Consider the following 23969-nt stretch of genomic DNA (forward strand, 5'->3'; position numbering starts at 1 on the left):
TAAAAAGGAATTTTGATCTTCTGTTGAGAGGGGAAAGAGGAAATAAGAGATGGTTCGGGAGCCAGCTCGTTTGCATGTCTGTACTTGCTGATCTCTCCTGTTTTACTCTGCATTTCTGTCTTGTGTTTTACTTGTTGCATTGCTTAAGGGATGTCTATCTGGAGTGCTTGCAAAACCAACTTTCTCATTGCACCGTGGTGCATGTGACAGTGAACTTGAACGTGGTCTTCTGCATTACATCTCCCAAACTATTCCCAGCAGACAAGAGCTGAATTTGATACTTAAAAGTGTTTTTTTTTTCTGGCAAAAATGTGCACGTCTCTTCTTTGATGTTTATAAATCTAAATTAAAATGGGAAAAAGATTTGTCTCAGGATAATTGGATGAATCTATGTGAGGATAGTATGACTAAAATTGTAAATGTAAGGTACAGATTAGTTCATTATAATTTTCTTCATCAATTATATTTAACCCAAGAGAAATTAAGGAAATACAAATTTATTTCTTCTGATTTATGTTTCAGATGCCATAAAGAAGTTGGTTCTTTTTTAAATTCTACTTGGTTATGTGAGACGGCGAAACCTTTTGGGGGTAGATTTAAGGAAAGAAGCTATTTTTAAATTGAAAATTCCATTTGATCCTTTAATATTTTTTATTGGGTTATATTAATAAATTGAGTTTGGAGTTAAAATAAATTTCAAATTGCTTTTTTTAAGATTGGTTTTAACCGTGGCTAGCAAATGGCAATTACAGTGAAACCTCATTAGAACGCGATTCGTTAATCCGCGGAATCGCTTATAGCGCGGGTGTCTGTGGACTCGAAACTTTGTAAATAAGTTGATTAAAATTCAAAATCCCAATATTAAAAGAATGCGCTTGCTTTCTTTCATTGAAATTGTTAGTTATAGATAGAGGATCCTTCGAAAACTTGTAATATTTGGGTTTGATTATTCGTGGGCACTCTGACATATATGCATCTGTTCTGCGATTCGGTTGTAACGCGGTATGAAATCTTAGACCACTACTATCGCGTTCTAACAAGGTTTTACTATACTTGGAAAAATGAGATTAATTTGAGTATTCAGAGATGGTATTTGGAAATGAGATCTTGTATTCCATTAGAAAAGATAACATAGGGGGCGTGGCAAGATGGCGTAAGGAAAAGACGTGCCTTCCAGTCCTCTCCTGACTCTGATTTATTGTTTTGTTTCTAAGTGCCTGTTAAAATTCTTTAAAAATAGTAAGAGATGTTGAATTAATGCCTAATGGTACATTTGTTTTAAAAAAAAGTAAAAGAAAACACCAACAGATTGTTAAAAAATTACATTTCCCGAAATTATCTGAGCCTACCTGTTTACAAGAAGCCAGGACTCAGCGTGGAATGGATCCAGGAGAAGAAGCGCAGGATTCGGCATTGGAGCTCCGTTCTGTACCGGTAGGGCTCTTTAAAGATGGCACTCAGCAGCCTTTAGAACAAAGGGCTGGCTGGGTGCGTGTATTTCAAACAACGCCCGCTGTGAGCGCTGTCACCGAGACTTTGACAGCTGAATCAGCTGGGGCGCCGCCAGCTGGAGAGTTAAAGAGCTGACCTCCGATTGATATAGCGGTGGCACTGCGAAATGCACCACCAATTATGACATTTTCCCCAGGTATGGATATAATGAAGGCTTTTGATGAAATATGGCTTAAGGATAACCCTGACTATCAGCCTCCTGATATTGCTGAGGAGGCTGTGGCAGGGGTTTCTACACGGAGCCATACTGCAAGAAAAGCTGTTAAACCAAGGGAAGGGACAGAAGACCCTTTGGTTTCTCAGAAACAGCAGGATCCTACTATGTCTGAATCTACTGTTGCTGATATGATTGTTAAGAATCTTGAATTTAAGATATACTCTTCAATGAAACAGCTAGGTAACTCTATGACCCACGTCTATTCCAAGCTTAATGAATTGGTGAATATCAATACTCAACAGATGGTTGACTATGGAGCATTTAAACTTGAAACCACTGAAAGACTTGATATGTGTGATCAAGGTTTAGTTGATGTACAAGACCAACTGCAAGATGTAAACAAAACAATTGAAGCATTGCAGACTCAGAATAAAAATCTAGCAAAAAAGGTTGATTATTTGGAGAACCAATCTAGATGGAACAACATAAAAATTGTTGGTTTGCCAGAAGACATAGAAGGGCCAGATCCAAGAAAATTTTTTACTGAATAGATTCCACGAGTGTTAGGGCAAGACAAGTTCCCTGAAGGTTTAATATTGGAACATGCTCATAGAGCTTTAAGAAGGAAACCTTTTTCAGGACAGAATCCAAGACCTGTTCTGGTCCGTTGTTTAAACTATTGTGATAGGGAGACAATTTTACGTGTGGCTATTAGAAACGCTCAGCAAAATAGATCTCCTTTGATGGTCCAGAATAATCGTGTTTTTTTTTATCCGGATCTGAGTCAAGAAATTATGTTTCAATGACGTGAATTTAATTCTGTGAAAGAGTTGTTGTGGAAAAAAGGATACAAGGCAACTTTTAGGTACCCTGCGTTATTGAAGATTTTTCAGGATGGATATCAGCCAAAATTTTTTGATAATCCTAAAGAAGCTATGGACTTTGCTCAATCTTTACCGATTACGCAATTTCAAGAATGACGTAGTCCTCCTCGGTCTCCAAAGAGAGTGGGGATACAAGATGGGAATCAGATTCCAGGAAGAAATGGAAGCAATGGCGGTCGAAGAGATAAAATTGATTTTAAAAAATAATACATCTTTTTTTAAATTTTTTTTGGAAGATTTTAGTCATTGATGATAGTTTAATATGAAATGGGAGTTGGGAGAGGGAACTGGGTGGGCGCTATTTTCCAGAAGTCGTCAGCTACATGTGAGTTATCTCACACCCAGTATTTTGTGAGAGTTACCGCATTGTGCGGTTTAAACAGGAGGAGGTAGTAGTAACCTCCCGCCTGATTTTTTTCCTTAATTTTTGGATTAAGGAGTGAAGTTTTTTTTATTACTTTTTTTTTAAATAAATATTTTTTTATCTTTTTCTTTTTTTTATTTGTTCTTGATTGTAGTTTTAAGAGGGAATAAGAGGAGGGTTTTTTTTGTTTTTTTTGGGGGGTTTCTTTTTTTTTCTTTTTTTTCTTGCGTTGAGTTGCTGTAAGGAATGTCTAAATTGAAGTTTGCTTCTTTTAATGTCCAGGGTTTAAATAATCCCATTAAGCGTAAGAAAGTACTTGCTTACTTAAAAAAATTAAAAGTTGATGTGGCTTTTTTACAGGAAACTCATTTGACAGATAAGGAACACTTGAAACTCAAATGTAAATGGGTTGGACAAGTTTTTTATTCTTCATTTAATTCAAAAGCAAAAGGAGTGGCAATTTTGGTGCACAAGAATTTACCATTTCAGTTACAGAATGAAGAGAAAAATGGTGGAAGATTATTAAAATTGAACTGTACAATTTTTAATGAAGCTTGGACTTTGCTTGATGTTTATGCTCCGAATGTTGAGGATACAGCTTTTGTTGTGGATATGTCTTTATTACTTGGACAAGCAAATTCTAATGTGATGATTGGGGGAGATTTAAATGTGGTATTGGAGCCTTTATTGGACAAGTATTCAAGAGTAATTAAGAAATCGAAGATGGCAGTACAAGTGACTAATATGATGTCAGATTTGAATTTAGTTGATATTTGGCGAAGATTTAATCCTACAGAGAAAGATTTTTCTTTTTATTCTTCACGTCATAATTCTTTTTCTAGAATTGATTATTTTTTAATTTCAACACATTTGCAGGATAGGGTTACATCTGTGGATTATAAGGCAAGACTGGTTTCGAAACATTCATTATTATTATTAGAATATCAGAGTTCACAGGATGTTCAGAGAGCTCCAAGATGGAGATTCAACACTATGTTATTGCAAAAACCAGAATTTATTAGTTATTTAAAACAACAAATTGAGGTTTTATTATAATAATAGTAATTCTGTTTCTAGTCATTTTGTTTTATGGGATGCAATGAAAGCTTTTTTATGAGGTCAAATTATTAGTTATGCATCTAAGGTAAAGAAAGAGAGAATTAAAGAGATTGAAGATTTAGAGAAAAAGATAACTGTTACTGAAAAAGAATTTCAAAAAATGCTACTGAAATTCAAAAGAATCAGTTAACTAATTTAAAATTTAAATATAATGAATTACAAACTTATCGGTTTGAATGTTTAATGAACTGAACTAAACATAAGTTTTATGAATGGGGTGAGAAAGCTCATAAAGTTCTGACATGGCAGTTAAAAAAGGAACAATTATCTAGAATTATACCAGTAATTAGAAAGAAATCGGGTATTACTTTTAGTCAAAAGGAAATTAATGAGGAATTTTGTAATTTCTATAAAAAATTATATACTTCGGAATGCAAAGATGTAACTGAAGATGCTATAGATTCTTTTTTGAAATTGAATCAAGAAGATAGACAGGAGTTAGATAAATCCTTTACAGAAAATGAAATAGAAACGGCGATAAGAGATATGCCAAATGGAAAGGCACCTGGTGAAGATGGGTTTTCTATAGAGTTTTACAAAACTTTTTATGCTGATTATATTTCCTATTTATAAGGATGTTTTACAACAAATTTATGACACTTTTCGATTACCCGAGTCTTGTTCCAATGCAATAATTACAGTTATACCAAAAAAAGATAAAGATCCTTTACAGGTTTCTTCTTATAGACCAATATCGCTGTTAAATGTAGATTACATAATTGTAGAAAAAGCTATGGCTAATCGATTAGCTCAATACTTGCCTAAAATAATACATAGTGATCAAATGGGATTTATAAAAAATAGATATGCGTCAGATAATATTTTTCGTTTAATAACTTTGATAAATAAATCTAAATCTCAGATGAATTATCCAATAGTGGTTTCGCTGGATGCAGAAAAGGCTTTTGATAGAGTGGAATGGAAGTTTTTGTTTAAAGTACTTGAGAAATTTTGTTTTGGTTCTTCATTTATTGGATTGATAAAGGTTTTATATAATAGCCCGAAGGCCAGAATTGCTGTCAATGGGCAGATCTCAGAATCTTTTAATTTAACAAGGTCTACTAGACAAGGATGCCCATTGTCACCTGCTTTATTCGCTATAGTCATTGAGCCTTTGGCACAATCAAAATGAAAATGTTAAAGGTATGAGAGTTTTGAATGAGGAATATAAGATTAATCTATTTGCTGATGATGTTTTATTATATTTGATGGATCCGGGCATTTCTTTACCAGCAATTCAAGAATGTTTAGAAATTTATGGTCAATTATCTGGTTATAAAGTAAATTGGACCAAAAGTGAAATTTTATCAATTTGTAAAAATGATTATTCAATGTATAAAAGTATTACAAATTTGAAGTGGACCACACAAATTAAATATTTAGGAATTAATGTTAATACGGAATTTCAAGATTTATATTCAATTAATTATCTTTCTTTAATAAAAATAATTAAATTAGATTTGATTAGGTGGAAGGATTTGCCTTTGGGTTTATTAGGGAGGATTAATACTATAAAAATGAATATCTTTCCTCGAATACAGTATTTGTTTCAATCAATTCCTTATTTTTTAAATAAAAGTTTTTTTAAGGATCTATATAAACCAATTAGAGACTTTTTATGAAAGGGAAAATTTCCGAGGGTAGCGATGAGAAAGCTGATGTGGGATTTTCAATTTGGATGTTTAAGATTACCGAATTTTCAACATTATTATGAAGCAGCTCAATTTAAATTTCTTAGTGCATTAATGAATATGGATGATCCGCCCAGTTGGGCAAAGATAGAAATGGCGGTTATTTCAGAAAATTTTCTCATGAGTTTTTGTTTCAATGGAATAAAAATTTATTACGAACTTATGATGTCCCAATATTGAAGCATTTATTAAATTTATGGACAAGTAAACTTAATAAATTGGGGCTCAAAAATAAATGGTCTGGACGATTGCCATTATATAACAATCAACTTGTTCCTTTTACAGTCTCCAATATCACTTTGAAACAGTGGGAAAGGAAGGGAATAAAAAATTTATCCGATTGTTTTTCTGAGGGATGTTTTTGTTCTTTTGATGAATTACAAAGGAAATTCAGTATTAGTAGAAACTCTATTGGTGTATTATCAATTAAGATCTTTTGTAAAACAGATATGTGGTCGACATATGATTTTATTGCCTGATTCTAATTTTGAGGAATACGTACTTTCAATACCACAAAAGGGATATATATCTGATTTGTATTGTATTTTACAAGAAATTGATATTAAAAAAGATTGGGATAAAGATAAGTTGAAATGGGAAAAAGATTTGGGTTTTACAATAGCTGAAGAAGCCTGGATGGAAATTTGTCAGAATAGTATTCAGAAATTGGTTAATGCTAGATTAGCGATGATTAATTATAATTTTATACATCAGTTATATTTAACACCGGAGAAACTAAAAAAGTTTGGCCTTAGTAAGTCAGCTTGCTGTTTTCGCTGTGACCAGACGGCTAATACTTTTTTGCACACTGTCTGGCTTTGTGATCGATTGCAACAGTTTTAGAAGGGTATTCAATCTATATTTACTAGTTTATATAATATTTGTCTTGTATTAGATCCTGGTATATTTTTATTAGGGAATATGCAATCATTAATTGATTTAGGCCTACAAGATTATCAGATTTCCTTTATCTATTTAGCTTTAGCTGTGGCCAAGAAATGTATAGCTCTTACTTGGAAAGATAGAAATATATTAACTTTAGATAGGTGGTATTTGGAGATGAAGTTCTGTTTGACTATGGAAAGGAAATCTTTTTCAATTCAGGATAGGATGTCTTTTTATAGGTTGAAGTGGACTCCGTTTGCTAAATATATGCATTTAAGTTTGATTTAAATATGTTTTTAAGTCTGATATTTTAGTATTGATAACTTTTTTTGTTGTTAGTATCTTTATTTGTTATGTTTTATCTTTTTTTGTGTAAGTGGGCTTTTTTATATAATTGTTCATTTTATTAACATTTCACTCTTTCACTCTTTATCTTGGGAGGGGGGTTAGACTAACTTTAAGCTAGGTCATTAATGTTGTGTACTAATTATTGGGGGGGGGTTTAGTTTATTTAGTCTGCCGATGTAGTACTGTAATTTTTATTATCTTACGTTTAATCTTTTTACTGTAACTTTCTATTTTATTCATGTTATAAAATCTTAAATAAAGTTTAAAAAAAAAGAAAAGATAACATATAATTTACATAATAATTATTATTTTCTTGTTAAAACTTGGACCCCATATTTGGAATATAAGGGGTTGAATTATTAATCTTTTTCCCACACATTAGTGGTATTGCTCCGAATCATGGCAAACAACTGAAGAGTTTTACGTTATGCGATTTCCTTTCTTTTTCTTTTGGGGGTAGTTTAAGTGGGGAGAGGGGGGTGCAGGGTTGTAAGGGGTATTATTTAAAAATGGAGTTTCCACACAAGGTTTCTAAAATGAACTTTAAAAATCATCTGTTCAGAACTGTAATGGGGAACACACACACACAATATAGATAGAGAGAGAAGCCCCCATTTCACCCTCACCCACAAAATATATCAAAGAAATGTTTTTTTTTTAAAAAGAGTTGGGAGAATTTCAAAAGAAATATAAAGTCTCAATATTAATAATAATGGAACTGGAGGTGAGCAACAGGATGGGCTTTCACAGAGTCCTTCAAATTTTTTCAAACCAACATATTGCAAGTATGGAATCCATATTTTCCAAAACAAAATTGATACTTATTATGTAAATTCTCAGTTGTGGAATACAACTACACAATTCAGCATGCTATCTCGCCATCCCTAAATCTGTATCTAATTTCCAAGTAATGGATATGTACTTCCTATAAACAGCTAAACCTCGTCATAAAAATTCAGTTTGATACATAGTTAACCTTAATTTTGGTCTAATTATTTTAATATTACCCAGCAAAAATGGCATCAGGTCTTGTGGGAGTTTAACCCCTTATATTTTCTCCAAAAAATTTTCCCACCTCTAACCAAAAAGATTTTACTCCAGGACACTTCCAAATAGAATGCAAAAACAAACGGATTTCCTGACCACATCTAAAACACAGATCTAATCATTCAGCAGCATTTGCTTGTCTTTTAATTGTTTTTTAGGAAGTAATGGCTGACTTGTTCTGAAAGTTGGGTTTTGTAATTTCCTTTTCCTTTTCCAGAGAAACATGAGGGCGGCATTTTGCGCCATATGCGCTTCAATGAACTCTGCCGGTTCTGTGACGTTGAGGCCACGGATTGCACCAATGAGGGCACGTGTAAAAGTAACTGCAGCAGGAGCTCTATCTGCGAGACCAAGGAGGAAGTGTGCGTCTCCATCTGGTAATGGCTTCTCCCCCTTTCCTCTTCCATTCCAACTTTGCTGTTGTGACCGTCTTCATTACAAAATTGTGATTGGAGATTTGACAGATTATTTAATTATATCCTTGGTTTTTTTTAACATTCTATCAACCAGTGGTTAAAACGGAAGATCTGACCCCATTTATCTCATTCCTATTGAGGATGCTCGAATTGGCAACCGTGTACCCAAGATACCCAAAACTACTTGATTGTTGCATGTTTTAGAGGCTATAAAATCATTGCATAATAGTCAACTCATTCGTTGGGAGTTATTATTCGTTGGGAGTGGTGGATAATTGTTGGATGCTGGTTACCAAACCATGTACAGTAAGGCTGAGGCCCTCCTGCTAATTGGAGATTCATTTATACCTTCCCAATGATTGCTTTTATTGATAAACGTGAGTGAAAGGGCAGATCCCTATCACGTGACTCCACTTTGCTCATGGTGGAACATGTCATCTGCCAACACTCTGCTTGGAGGAACTTGCCTATTCCAGCTGCGGCTCCTCCCATTCCTCAAAATCCAGAGTGCGGCCACAAACATGGGGTCCGGCTATGCCTGCATTTTTTTTTGCATGGTATGTTCCATTCTGACCCACTCCCCAACTCGTCCTCCGCTACATCCACAACTGTATTGGTGATGCCTCCTGTGCAGAACAGGACAATTTCATCAAATTCACCGCCAGATTCCACCCTACTCTCAGGTTTGCCTGGATTGTTTCTAATGCCTCTCTCCCCTTCCTGGATCTCTCTATCTCCATCTCAGAATATCCACAGACTTCTATTTCAAGCCTTCTGACTCCCACTGCTACCCGAGTTGTACCTCTTCCCACCCTGATTCTTGGAGGGATGCAATTCCTATCCCCAACCCAGCGGTGGGCAAACCTCGGCTGATCTAAACTTATCTGGCCTGCAGGCACAAAGGCTGTGGACCAGGCATCCAGCCCACAATCCAAATTTATCTGGCCTGCAGGCACAAAGGCTGTGAACCAGGCACCCAGCCCATGATCCAAATTTTTCCAGCTCACAGGCACTAAGTCCGCGGATTGGACATCCAGCCTGCGATCCAAATTTATCTGGCCCGCAGACCTCCAGCTCTGACCCTCGATTTAAATTTATCCATTCAGTGCCACCCTCGATCATGACCCCCTGCAGAAAAATAAGTGCGGCCCACCATTCAACCACTGACTCACCTTTTTGCCCGTGCATGGTCCAAGGTCAAATAACCAGGATCTTTACTGGAGAATAATACAGCTTCTGTTTGACAAAAATGACCAACGTAAGGAAGATTCAAACATTCAGAGAAAGACTCCTGTATAAACAAGCAGGAGGTCACCTACCATGATTCACGCTTTTGAAGAAATGAAACAGAAGCCCGCAATGATGTGATTATGATGGCAGGAAGGCATCTTTAAAATTGCCTAGATTCATCTGAAGTCAGAGATGCAGTAACCTTCAATGAGAGGTACTGTTGTGCATTCTCCTTTTGATAGGGAAAGAACACAGTATCAGTGGCTTTGAAGGAAAGAGCCATTTCAACTGTCTCTTTGTCGAGAGAGAGAATTTCTGCATGGCCTTTTGTAATGGTCACTTCATTTAACCCTTGCCTGGGTTGGTGCATTCACAGTGTGAAACACAAGTTCCAAAATCTCCATGTAAGAGAGGGTAATTTGTGAAAATTCATTCATATGAAGAATATATTTCTCTGAAACCAAACCTACAAGAATTCATGAGTTTAAGAACTTTTGAACAGTTTAAAAACGGAGTTTCCACCCACAAGATTTCGAAAATGAACTTTAAAAATCATCTGTTCAGAACTGTAATCTCACACACACACACACACACACACACACACACACACACACACACACACACACACAGACACCCACACTCAGACAGACACACACACAGACACAGACAGACACACAGACCCACAGCCACACACAGACCCACAGACACAGACAGACACACACACTGATACACACACACTGACACAGACACACACACTGATACACACACACTGACACCGACACACACACACAGACAAGCACACACGCACACACACAGACGCACGCACAATCACACACACACTGACGCACACACACACGTTTAGTGTTAAGTAAGATATTATTAATAAAAAAATATTGTTTTGAAGATACCATTGTCTTGGTGAATTTCTATTGCTGTAACAAGGTTAACTAATTTTAAATGCTTTTGCTGAGCCCACAGGAGGAAGCAAGATGCCAACGTAACAATAGAAACGCTGTGCCACAACCCAGCTATCCTCCTGTATGGACACCTGCTGGATGACTACAACAACACAAAGTGCAAGATGAAAGAAAAGAAGGCCCAAGGTTCTGTGTTTTACATTTGCTCGTGCTCAAATGTGGAAGAATGCAATGACCTACTGATATTCTCGGATAATGGTGAGTTGAATCAGAAGATTACGTTTGTCCACAAATGTGATTTTTGAAATTTTGCTTTGCCTTCATCGCTGTTCCTTCTCCAGACCACAGTTCTTTCAGATGTCTGCATCTCTTTCACTCCAGCCTTATGCAGGTCCTTTGTTAATTAAGATATTGTAACTTCAGCCAGGGGCTAACTTTTGTGACTCCCCTTTGCATCTCAAACATCTGAAGACATTCAGTTCCATCCTTGTACCCATCCAGGATATTTTGCTTCACCCAATACTCTAATGTTAGAGGTAATCTTCAGATACGATTTATTGTCATGTAATAAAACAGAAGTGTAATATTTAGCCAAATTTCCTTTGGTCTACCATAAGGCAGGCTAAGATTTTTCATCCACATCACCTGGTGCCCTTTACAGTCAGGGAAAGAGAAGCAAATGAGAGTCCCCCTCAGAGACAGTGAGTGTCCGTGGATCACCTCCAGTGTTCCTGCAGCCGCATAGACTCCAGATCAAACTATTGACAGCCTGAGCCCAGATATGCACATCCGACACGATGAGGAAGCCTGCAGAGCCCAGGGCTCTTCTTGCTCTCTTGAATCCTTGTTCAGGCACCTGATTCTTGAATCCTATCCAAACCACCCGAACTTAAAAACCTTGGCTTTGAGCATTTGGTTATGTTTTTTACCATTGTAACCCAGGCTCAGTAACAGTACACTGTGGCTCAGAATTTGCTATCTTCAAGATGTAATACAAATATGAGCTATTACCGTTCTCCTTTAGTCCTTAATATAAACCAATTTAAATGTATGAGGGTTAGGAATTGGTCGTCGTCTTGTGCCAATCTAATGTTGTCAGGTGTGACTGATGGGCTGGAGTGTGTTTATTTTAAATGCGAGGAATATTATGGCTGAGGGAGATGCTACTAAGGTATGGAATTATGATCTTGTGGCCATTACAGAGACATGGCTACAAGAAGAATGGGGCGTACAGCTCAACATTCCTAGGTTTTGACGATTCCGATGTGACGATCAGGGAGGTTTTTTTTTAAAGAAGAGGTGCAAGCATCATATTGCTAATTAGGGAAGAGCTACGCCCATTGGAGGGGCAACATCGGCAGAGCACAAAAGTAAAAACTACGCAGTCACTCTGATAGGATTATGTTTATAGGCCTCCTAACAGCCACTGGAAGGTAGACAAGCAGATATGTAGACCGATATTTTTTTTAAGATGTAAAATCAAAGGGGTTTTTGTGGTAGGTGACTTGAATTTCCCCCAGATGGCATCTTTGTGCAAGGAGATGCAGGAACCTGCAGAAGCTGGGATTTGGATCAATCTGCTGGAGGAACCTTGGCCGTCAGTGGGGGCGAAAGGGAATTGTCAATGCTTCGAATATTCTTAAACACTTTGTACTGCAGCCTTATTTGTCTTATGATTTTTTTTTCCTGGCTAGTTTTTTTGTTTCGGTGCTCTGTTCACAATTTATTTATCCACTCAGTCTTGTGGCCTGCTTGCTTTTTTCTTTTCCTTCAGTCTTGGAGATTTCTCCTCTCCCTTCAGTCTTGTAGATTTCTCCCAGCCAGAACCTTCCAAGTGGAGCCCAACAATGTCAATTTTGTCATGGGAGAACATAGGAAAACTACACTCAGCACCAGAATGAGAATGAGAGAATGAGGCTTGTTGCCTCATCTATCCCACATTTCCACAAGAGAAAACTAGCTTGTTCCACGTGCCCCCACCCCCCACCCCCACCTCCTCCCTTCGCCCTGCAGATTCCCCGTGTTTCCCCGTGTTTCCGGCTACCTTTTAAAAGCCACAGTTGAATCTGCCTTTACTATTAAATATCAAGCATGCATTTCAGGCCCCAAACTTTTGCTGTGCTTTATTTCAGAAAGAGTTTATCCAACTCATTTTTTTTTTGGCTCTTTCGCCAAATGCCTTCATGCCGTTTCCTCTAGTTCTTGGCCTTTACTCCATTAGATCCCTTCTCATTCTCTCCTCTGTCCAAGATCAGCCCCAGTTTCTCTACTCTATCCATGTACTTGAAGTCTCACATCACCAGAATCATCCTCATTTGATCTCTCCTGCATTTCCTTGATCCTTCACACCTTCCCTAAAGACTGATGCATGGAGCACGATACAATATTCTGTTATGGCTACCATAATGTTCACTACACTCTCACACTTCTTGTCCCAATATAAAACCCAGGAACACATGAGCATTTTTGTTTTAATTTAACCACTTGCTCAACCACTTTCAATGAACTGCATGCAACCCCTCTCCCCCCCCCCCCCCCCCGCCCCCAACCATCTCTCGATCATTTTGGATTTGTCCTCTCTTGTTTTCAACCTCGTGTTGCATTCACATCAACTGCCACCTGTCCCTCCACCACCTGCCTGACCCTTCTTGAAGTCCATTAATAAATATTCAAATGAGAGGCTGCCATTCAGTTTATTTTCTGCCTCGTACGGTTGCCACTGGAGAGAGGCTGAACTCAGAATTCACATTTGTAGTGGGGATCAAAGACTATGATCCCTGACTCTCTCAACATGTGGGCAAAATTTTTGCTCACCCAGTTTTGGATGTGGGACCGGCAATCGAACAAATCTGACATTGGGATGACAGTCAGGCGAGGCCCATAGATTGGCAGCTTCTAAAACACTTGTAGTAAGTAACACATAAAGTGTGCGGTGCCTGCCTTGTTTTAATTTAACTCGTCAAAGGCCAGTTTCATTTTTAACAGCCCCCAAAGTGAGGTTGAAGGCATTGCATATTTGAAGATTCCAGCTGTCCTCCCCCTCTCTAACTGAAAACAGACTGCTGCCTGAATCGTGCAATTGCATCTGTGGCTCGAAAGGAATCGCGTGTCTGATCTCAGACGTGCGGTTTCCTGTCTGTGTTTAAGTTTACTACCACATCAAAGTCTGCTACTCCTCAAGCCATGTTTACAAGCAGATAACCATTGTGCTCATTTACTGTGGGCTGACTGATGTCCAACTTGAACGTCTCAAAAGCCTGTTCTTTCTGCAGCACTTTAACTGGAACGTTAATGTATGTCCCAATTTGTCATCTGTAATGCACAAGTTGGAGGTCGACAGATTTTTCCTTTCACTTTGCCAGCCTTACTGTTCACTGATGACTACCTTTACATGTTCAAGTTTATTATCATCTAACAGAACATGTACAACTAGCTTCACACCCATAATGCCTTTCCCTTTTTCTTCTGCTGGGTACAAATAAAACACTATACCAGATGGTAAGAATTATAATGGTCAGCAATTATTCTTGCTCATTCTTTTTCCCCTCTGTTCACCCCCCTCTTTCTGTGACTACATTGGCAGTTTGTAGTTGATCAATAATCAATTTGTAGTTGATCAGTAATCAATTTGTAGTTGATCAGTAATCAATTTGTAGTTGAACATGACTACAACCAACAACTCTGGAAACAGTAAGACCCCTGGTATCCAGCACCTATGGGAATTGATGGATGCTGAATAAGTGCATTTTCTACTTGCTTGAGATTGTGAGATTGGAGAACTAATGGCGAGGGGCACTATTTCTAAACTTGGGCATTTTTTTTTTACCTCTTTATTTTCCGCGATTTTCTTTTGGCGGTTGCTTGAATTCCAAGAAATAGGGATTTTACTGTATTCAGCAATTATTCTTGCTCACCCCTTTCCTCTCTGTACACTTGCCCATTCTCTGACTGCATGGCCCATTTGTAGTTCGTCAGTAATCAATTTGTGGCTGATCATGACTGCAACCAGCAACTCTGGGAACGGGTATAATATCATTACAAGAAGAACAAATGATTTGAGCACATTGCATCCTGTATAAAGATGAAATACCAGATAATGGCGCAGTCTGTTCCTTGAACCTTCAGGGACTCTCCCACTAAGCGACAGTGACGCTGGCCTCTTCCTCCCTCCAGGTCCTGTTGACTGCAGGTTCGTTTCCTTTAGCTTGCTCTCGCTCTCTCAGCCCCTGCCTAGTTGCAAATTCTTGCTAACGAAAGGTCCAAATTCCACGTGAAACAAACACCGTATCTAATTTTAAATTTAGCTTAGACATACAGCACAGTAACAGGCCATTTTGGACCGTGAGTCCATGCCATCCAATTTGCACCCAATTAACCTACACCCCCGGTATGCTTTGAAGGGTGGGAGGAAACCGGAGTCCCCGGGGAAATCCCACACAGAAATGAAGAGAACGTACAAAGTCCTTACAGACAGCATTGGATTCAAACCCTAGTCCCGATCGCTGGCGCTGTCATGGTGTTGTGCTAACCATGTGACCCTGTTGGACCTTTTTTTTGAAAGGTCTAACGGAAACAATTAATGGCTTTTTAGGGGAAATAGTTAAAAACACAAAGTGCTAAAGGAACTCAGCAGATCTTGTGACGTTCCTAGGATATAAAGAGGTACAACCAACGGTTTGGACCTGATTCCTTTTGTCAAGCCTGAGCCCATGCCTGGCTATTTATTCATACTTGACAAAGGGCCCAGGCCCAAGACATCGGTTATATCATCAGTAGGACCTGCTGGGTTCCTCCAGCATTATTGTTTTTACTGCAATCGCAGCACCTGCAGGCTTTACTGTTTCACTCGCTGGGGAAATCTGCAGTACATCGTGTGATCCCTGCTTCCTGCACTGTACAAGGCACACCTCACCCTCTCCTGGAAATTGAGTGCAGCACCAGTCCAGCTAAAGTAAAAAGCTTAGCTTCATTTGTTTGGGATGGTTTATTCTGCTCCATGCCTTAAACAGTCATGGGGGCAGCGCGGCTGGTGCCATGCCGTTACAGCGCCAGCGATCAGGACCAGGGTTCAAATCCCACACTGTCTTTAAGGAGTTTGTACATTCTCCCCACGTATGCGTGGGTTTCTCCTCAGCGTTTAACATGTACCAGGGTTGTAGGTTAATTGGACAACATAGGTTCATGGGCCAAAATTGCCCATGGGTCTAAATTAAGTCAAAAATAAGTCAACTTGGTGAACAGAGATTGGGTAGGAATGCCTCTTCCAAAGACACCAGCATTTGTGCACAGATGCTGCAAACCTCACTGGCCCCTTTTTTGGCAGAGAATCTGGCCAGGCTTTTTCTTCGAAGAGGTGTGTATTATTTTCACAGCTGTTTAAACACGAATTCCCTGAAGTGTAGCCGTTGTGCTAAAGTATTTCTGCAACCAAGATGCCAGCATGACCCATCAAGGCCTTGTCCTGGCTTAGAGGTACACCCCTCACCTTTTTGAGTAAGTCCATTTTTTTTTTAAGGTCTACTCCCAGATAATATAATCTATATTGGCTCCTATTGCAAAGGTGTCATTACATAATGCTCTGTCTGCCTTTCAAGATGGATGTAAATGACTCCATGGCAAACTGTGGCCAGGATAAGGACTTCCATGCCAGATCATCAGAGATGTTCTCCTTCTTCAAACAATACATTTTTTCCTCCATTGCCATCAATTTGGCCCTCGTCAGCATATTCATTACTCGCACATATGCCCCCCTCCGCCACCAGACACACAACAAGAACAGGATTCCCCTTGTCCTTATCTATCACCCACCAGCCTCCAGGCCTAATAAAATCTTCCTCTGCCATTTCCTCGACCACCAGACACTTATTCATTTCTGCTCCTGTCTCCACCTTCCACAGAGACCATTCCCTCGTCCACTCCTCTCTTCCCACTAATCATGCCCTTGATACCTACCTCTGTGACACTTATTCCCTTCTGCTCCTGTCTCCACCTTCCACAGAGACCATTCCCTCGTCCACTCCTCTCTTCCCACTAATCATGCCCTTGATACCTACCTCTGTGATCGCAGGAGTTGCTCCACCTGAGCCCACACCTCCTCCCTCACCACCATTTGGGGCCCTAAACAAGCCTTTTAATTGATGCAACACTTCATTTATCAATTTGTAGAGGGGTCCTCTACCACATCCCGTGTTCCAGTTGTGGTCTACTCTACTTAGAAGAGACTGGGTACAGTCAGAGAAATCTGCTCCTGCTCCATCCATCACAATAGCATGGGTCTCCCAGAGTTCACCCATTTCAATCCCCTGTCCCATTCCCTTGCTGATGTGTCTGTCCATAGTCTCGCACACTGCCAGACAGACACCAGCAAACTGAAGGAAGAACACCTCATCCTCCATCTGGGCACCCTCCAAATGGATGGCATTAACATCAACTTGTCTGGTTTCCATTGAAAATCCCCCACTCCAATCTTAGTCCCCCATCTCCCTTCCTCTAGTTCTGTCTCTCTTTCTCCTTTCTCACCTCTCCTCTTATCATATTAATGCCTTTTGTTAGTCTGGACTCCTTTGCAACTCCCTTCCCCATTTATCCCTATTTCTCTCCCCAGTCTTTAATTTGGATGTCTGTTAGCTTTTTTGCTTATACCTTGAAGCAGGGCTAAATATATCTTTACGTCCTATAGACTCTGCAAGACTGGCTGAGTTCCTCCAGCATTTCTGCGTGTTTTTACCAAATATCCTGGCCTCTTTTTCTCAAAGTGCATCGTCGGAGTTAAATTCTATCTGCACTTTCTTTACCCACTTTCCCAGGTGATTTGGACCCCATTGTAACCTTGGGCAATCTGCCATGTATGGGCCTTGTCAAGTGCTTTGTTCAAATGTTAGGAGCCCAGAGGACCCCAAAACCCAGCAGCAATAGATATTTATCATGACAAATGGTTACTTAAACAAAAGTTGCTTTTAATTATCTTTGAACATGAAAACAGAACCAAACTTTAACTTATCTCTATTGACTTACTTAACCTAACAACCCCCTTCTAATTCTCAGCGAATGTGTATGTAATGTATGTGTAAGTTCAGAAAAGTTCTTTAATTCACAGTCCACTCTCATTTCTCATTCCTCCAAGTTCACTGGTTGCAGGCAATTCTTATACTGTGCACAGAACTTAACATTTATAAAGTTCACCAGGCTTTGGTGCTTGAAAGATAAATGGTTACCACTCAGGAAGGTTCTTGTTGGTTTTCAGAGAGAGATTTGTTGTTCCTTTTTAATCAGCCACTTCAGTGTCTTGCTGACAAAACCTGCCCCTTCAGGGTTCTCCAGATGATAACCTCTTTCTTTCAGGTCAGCACAGAGTTCCTTTCTGTTTCGCTTATTCCAAGTGAAACATTAGGCAGCCAGTCCTCTCTTCTTGTATGAACCACAAGGGCTTTGACCAGGCTGTCTTACAACTGGGCTTTCCAAAAGCTTGTCAGCTTGTCCTGTTCCAGTCCCAGCTGCTGTTGCTGGCTGTAACACCATACAAGTGATCTCTGTCTCTTTCTCTCTCCCCCCCCCCTCCCCTGAGAGAAAACCCTGTTTGACTCTCTGTGCTTGAAAAACCACATGACCCTCTCAGAACAGCAAGTTCTCTTCCAGACCGGCATGCTGTTTCATCTGTTGCCTTTTGCAAACAGCAATCCATTAGTGAAGTCTCTTGAGCACTCTTCAAAAGCTCTGGAGCCGATATGTCTACCTTGGGACAGAGCTCCAGTATTTTAAATAAGATCTGTTTTAAAGTGTTTGCATGTGACCTACTTTAATAAACCTTTCCCAATTTATCTCCAAAAAACATATATACACACTCTGTCACAAAATCATATTTCTGAGACATAATTTCCCATGTACAAAACTGTGCTGTTAGCATAATGCGATCACGGTGCCAGCGATCCGGCTTCAAATCCAGTGCTGTCTGTAAGGAGTTTGCACATTCTCCCCATGTCTATGTGGGTTTTTCCCAGGGGTGCTCGTTTCCTCCCACCATTCAAAACCTACCAGGGGTGAAGGTTAATTGGGCGGCATGGATTCCTGGGCCAAAATGGCCTGTTACCGTTCTGTATGTCTAAGTAAAATCTAGATAGCTCCTATCGCTGCATCCCTCCAGTAACTTTCCCACCGTTCTTCATTAAAGGCACAGCATTAATTAACCCCCCCCCCCTAATCTTACGACACCTCATTCATGACAAATGAAGGTGCAAAATCTCTGCCTGGGCTCCTACAGTTTCTTCCCGCGCATTGCACAACGTCCCAGGATGTTGTTGGTTTGGTCCAAGGGATTTATTCATTTTAAGACTCCCAATGCCTCTTTTGAAATTTCAAGATTTTAAAAAAATCTTCGGAGTGGTCAACCCTCTATGGTTGTGTTAAAGGGCCCTGGAATTTTTATTTAAAAAGTTAATTTCTTTGCTGCTGATTACCAGAAACACGGGCAAAATTATACTTTATATTCCCAGTATGTTTATGAAACACTCTTTGGCTTGGCTTCGCGGACGAAGATTTATGGAGGGGGTAAAAAGTCCACGTCAGCTGCAGGCTCGTTTGTGGCTGACAAGTCCGATGCGGGACAGGCAGAGTTAGCAGGACTCTTATTGCCCAGTTGCGATTCCAGCCAGAGGCATTGCACATACCAAGGCCTCGCCAGAAGTGCTGTAATGTAATGCAAACAAGCCAATAGCATGTTCAACAATTGGAATAGAAAGTCTGCTGTCAAGGAGAATGCACAAACTGAACTAGATTAGACGGGATCTTTACATATCACATCGACTTAAATAGATTCATAAAATCTTCTTTCTTTGGCTTGGCTTCGCGGACGAAGATTTATGGAGGGGGTAAAAAGTCCACGTCAGCTGCAGGCTCGTTTGTGGCTGACAAGTCCGATGCGGGACAGGCAGACACGGTTGCAGCGGTTGCAGGGGAAAATTGGTTGGTTGGGGTTGGGTGTTGGGGTTTCCTCCTTTGCCTTTTGTCAGTGAGGTGGGCTAGTGAAACACTAATGGGGGAAGAAATTTCAAAATTAATGAACCAGCATTCAAAAACTTCCCCCTTGGATCTGGTTATTGGTATTGTTAGGAGTTATGGTAGAGGGGTTGGAGTGGCGAGGTAGTTCCCTTTAGAGAGGGTGGGTGCATGGGGGATTGTTATGAGCTTTTAAGTTAAATGCCTGATCCCTAAAATGTAATAAATTAAGACGGATTAATGCCAGGAGTAATTAACTCGTAAAACACTCAGTGATCATTTTTTTCCCCCACTGCTCTCGTACTTTAGTACCTTATTTGGGCCTCTGGACCTTCCAAGGCATCACGCACTCAATTAGATACTTTTTTGAGGTGTGCTCCCAGCTGTGAGAGAGGATGGTATCCACTTCATATATACACACACACACACACACACACACACACACACACACACACACACACACACCAGGACTTGCAAATGGTAATGAGATGCAATCAAGTAAAGTGGGCTTGTTTGCTTGTTGCTCTTTAATATATTCCAGTAACCGCTCCAAAAATAACTCACCTTTTTTTCCTCAATTCTTAACCAAGAATTCAACCATGTCCTTCTGACGTGACCATCTTCAAGATTCAATTTATTATCATTGTAATAAAACAGTGTCATATGACATGAAATTGCTTTTGCCTGCTGTAAGGCAGACAGATTCACCATTGGCAGAAATTGCCTGAGGCGCCTCTTACAGTCAGAGAAATACAAGCATTCCCCCCACCCCAGAGTCAGCGAGTGTCCGTGGATTCATCTCCCGCGCTTCCGCAGCCGCACAGCGTCCAGTCCAAACTATTAGCGACCCGAGCTCCAGATCCGAACCTCAGACACGGTCAGGAACCCTTCGACACCCCCTCGTCTCCCGGTTCCAATACCTGGGACCCCTTCAGCCAGTCTCCAGCACTCCAAAGCCCAGCACGAATCTCTGGCACCCCACAGCCTCCGTGGGTTCCTCACCTCGAGTTGCCCGCCACATGCTTGGGTCTTTCAGCCTCCGAGCCCCTCACTGGTCCACTGCCTTGGTCACCAACCCAGGGGTGGGGGTGGGTCGTCTCCTCTGATTCTCCTTCTCAGTCTCCCTGTCTTTTGGTCCTCTGCATCAGTCCTCTGCTTCCCCAGTGTTTCCAAACCCTCATGGCCACTGCTGATCAGAGGCGCCGCCATCTTGGGCGCAGACCCAGCGGTTGCGGGATTTTAAATAAAATGACCGTTGGCTCCTTCAACGGCCTGTGCACAGCTGACTGCAGTTGACTGCGCAGTTGAACCCCACAGGACTGCGCTGTCTCCGCTCTCCGTGGGACTGCGGCAGGGCTGCCGTTAGAGCAGTTCCGGTGGTGCTGCCAACTGTGACCAGCTTTCAGTGCTGGTTGGGACAATTCACCCAGATTAAGTGTTCGTGCATCTGTGTTAAGATTTAAACCCATAACTTTCTGATCTCCAAGTAGCAGGTCAACTGCTGAGATCCTGTGGACAAAGGAGTCTTGATTCAAGAGGACAGGGATGACTTGGTAATTGATGAGATGTAATGTTTCCAGAAGCCAACGCAAAACTGTAGAGCGACCAAAGTTCCTTAAAATTATTGAAAACATTAAAAACGAAGGAAAGCCCTTGACACATTCATCTGTGTGAGTCGTCCACGTCTAAATAAATTTTAAATTAAAAATTTGGATGAAAATTTTTAAACACATACCACGGTAACAGGCCCATGTCTGCCCACGAGCCTCTGCCACCTAATTATCCTACATCCCTCCCGGTGTGTTTCGAACAGTGGGGGGGTGGAACCGGTGACCCCTGGGGAAAACACACATACAAACTCCTTACAGACAGGAGCCAGATTCAAACCCGACTTGCTGGCCCTATAAACCGGGTCACCCAGCTTTGTAAGTTGATCGATGGTAGAGCTTGATACCTCTGTTACTTTGGCATGCCTCCATTGCTGGAGAAGTCCAGCAGATCCCGCAGCGATGGTTACAGATCTTTGCCTCTGATTGGACGCTGAGGGACCCACTCAGTTTCCCCCAGCTTCTTTTACTGCAATCACAGTGTCTGCAGACTTCATTGCTTCACCACTTTCATGCCTCCATTGCTCTTTTTTTAAGCTCCGTCGCAGCAGTGCTGGTCAATATTGGCAATTACTAATCCATCTGTGAGATGTGAAGGCCTGTCTTGTGTTTGTCCAGTGTTCTATTGCAGGAGGTTAAGCTGAACTAAGTAAGCTGTGTTTTGTACCATGCAGTGGCATCACTAGGGTTAGTATCACTCAGTGGTGTCACACCACCCCCTCCCCCATGGACCTCTTCCCATACCAGACCATACAGAATCCTTAGTAACGTCCTCAGTACTAATGTTATTTGTAAATTGTAATTCCCGTAGATCACTGAGTATAAGGGCAATAGCAGTGAGATAAACTACTAGCAAAATTAAAAATTACACCTTTACATTTCGATATCATTCGCAGCACCGTGTCGCGTGTGCAGCTGAAACCACATGATTCGAAGCGTCATTGTAATTGGGTGATAACGACAGCTCAGACACTGAGCGCATTAGAAGGTTCAAAAAGTAAATCAGCATCGAGTTTTAGCCTCGTAGGTACGTTGATACATGAAAGCTGGCCTTACGAAAACTTTATAACTAATCACAGGGATATTTTTATTAAAAAATAATACATTTTTGCTGAAACAATGCACAAAAATTTTATGGGCAGTCATTTTGGTGTCACCTGGTATTGTCCGCACGCACCTTGCATTCCCCCCCCCCCCCCCCACCACCCTTAGTGACGCCCTGTTCCAGTTTTCAGTGATCATTTTGAGATGTGCTTTGCGTGTGGCTGCTGAACTCTGGTGACAACTCTGCTGGTGTCTGTCTGCTTTAGATTCCACAACGGAAGTGGAGCCAATAACCGAGGTGGTCCTTGTCACGCTTGTCCCGCTGCTCATCATTGCCTCCGTTGTGATCATCGGTTATTATCTTTACCGGGTCCAGAGGCGGAGGAGCCTGAACAGAGAGCGGGGGAAGGACCAGAAGGGCAAGAAGCCAGGCCATCGGATGAGGGGGCCCATGGACCGGAGTGAAGGCTGCGCCATCCGCCTGGACGACGACCAATCGGACATCAGCTCCACCTGTGCCAATAACATCAACCACAACACCGAGCTGCTGCCCCTGGAGCTGGACGGCGTGGTGGGCAAGGGCCGCTTCGCCGAGGTCTACAAGGCCAAGCTGAGGCAGAGCACCTCGGAGCAGTTTGAGACGGTGGCCGCCAAGATCTTCCACTTTGACGAGTACATGTCATGGAAGAACGAGAAGGAGATCTTCTCCGATGTCAACCTGAAGCATGAGAACGTGCTGCAGTTTCTGACAGCAGAGGAGCGCGAGACAGAAATGGGCAAGCAGTACTGGCTGATCACTGCTTATCATCCCCAGGGGAACCTGCAGGACTACCTGCTAAGGCATGTGGTGAGCTGGGAGGACCTATGCCTGCTGGGAGGCTCACTGACCCAGGGGATTGCCCACTTGCACAGTGAATATACCCCCTGCGGCAGGCCAAAGATTCCCATCGCCCACCGAGACCTCAAAAGCTCCAACATACTGGTGAAGAACGACATGACCTGCTGCCTTTGCGACTTTGGATTGTCTTTGCGGCTGGAGTCATCTCTGTCCATCGATGATTTGGCCAACAGCGGCCAGGTAAGTGCCATCCTTTGTCTCCTCAAATGATCCCAAGTTCAGGAATTTCTTCCCTGAACCTTCAACCCTCTACCAGTCCCCGTCCCTGGTATCTGTTCTCGTGCCTTGTCTGTTGTTCTGTCAAATGATTTTTGATTATGCAAAACACTTTGTGATGCTATAGTGCTACACAAATGCAGGTTGTTGCTGTTATTGTTGACCATAACACTTGGTTTCCTATGGATTGCCTTTGGTTCTGTTGAGTAGACCTCAATCTTCCTGAAAATTGATGCAGGGCCTGATCCCATTCACTGGTCATGCCTTTTAGTGTATTAGAGTTACAATGTTGTTGCCACATGTCTTGTGTGCTTTCTTTCTCCAAATCAGAAACCCTTGGAGACAGCAACTCTTGTCTAGAAAGACATTGGCAGCACTCAGGTTTGCAATCGCTAGCAGTAAAAGGGAAAATACTGAACAAAATCAAAATAACATTCCTCTGAATGCTGCATTCCATTACAGCACGCTAACAGGCCATATCGACCCATGAGTCCGTGCCGCCTAATTGTACCCAATTAACCTACAAACCTCCTCCCAGTGGGAGGAAACAGGAATAATCGGAGGAAACCCACGCGGAGAAGGTACAAACTCTTTACAGGCTGCGTGGGATTCGAACCCCAGTTGCTGGTGCCCTAATTACTAT

At 41.1% G+C, this 23969-nt stretch overlaps 1 protein-coding gene across 1 annotated transcript in view; it reads left to right on the plus strand.

The window, feature by feature from the left end:
* tgfbr2b (transforming growth factor beta receptor 2b) overlaps window positions 1–23969 on the plus strand; it is a 102692-nt gene that overhangs the window by 38257 nt on the left and 40466 nt on the right. The window contains exons 2-4 of the mRNA XM_069907305.1: window positions 8225–8384; window positions 10632–10828; window positions 22479–23290. Coding sequence (XP_069763406.1) covers window positions 8225–8384; window positions 10632–10828; window positions 22479–23290 — 1169 coding nt within the window. The remainder of the gene's footprint in view (window positions 1–8224; window positions 8385–10631; window positions 10829–22478; window positions 23291–23969) is intronic.

The sequence above is a fragment of the Narcine bancroftii genome, chromosome 1, assembly GCF_036971445.1.
Source record: "Narcine bancroftii isolate sNarBan1 chromosome 1, sNarBan1.hap1, whole genome shotgun sequence".
In the NCBI taxonomy this organism is placed as follows: domain Eukaryota; kingdom Metazoa; phylum Chordata; class Chondrichthyes; order Torpediniformes; family Narcinidae; genus Narcine; species Narcine bancroftii.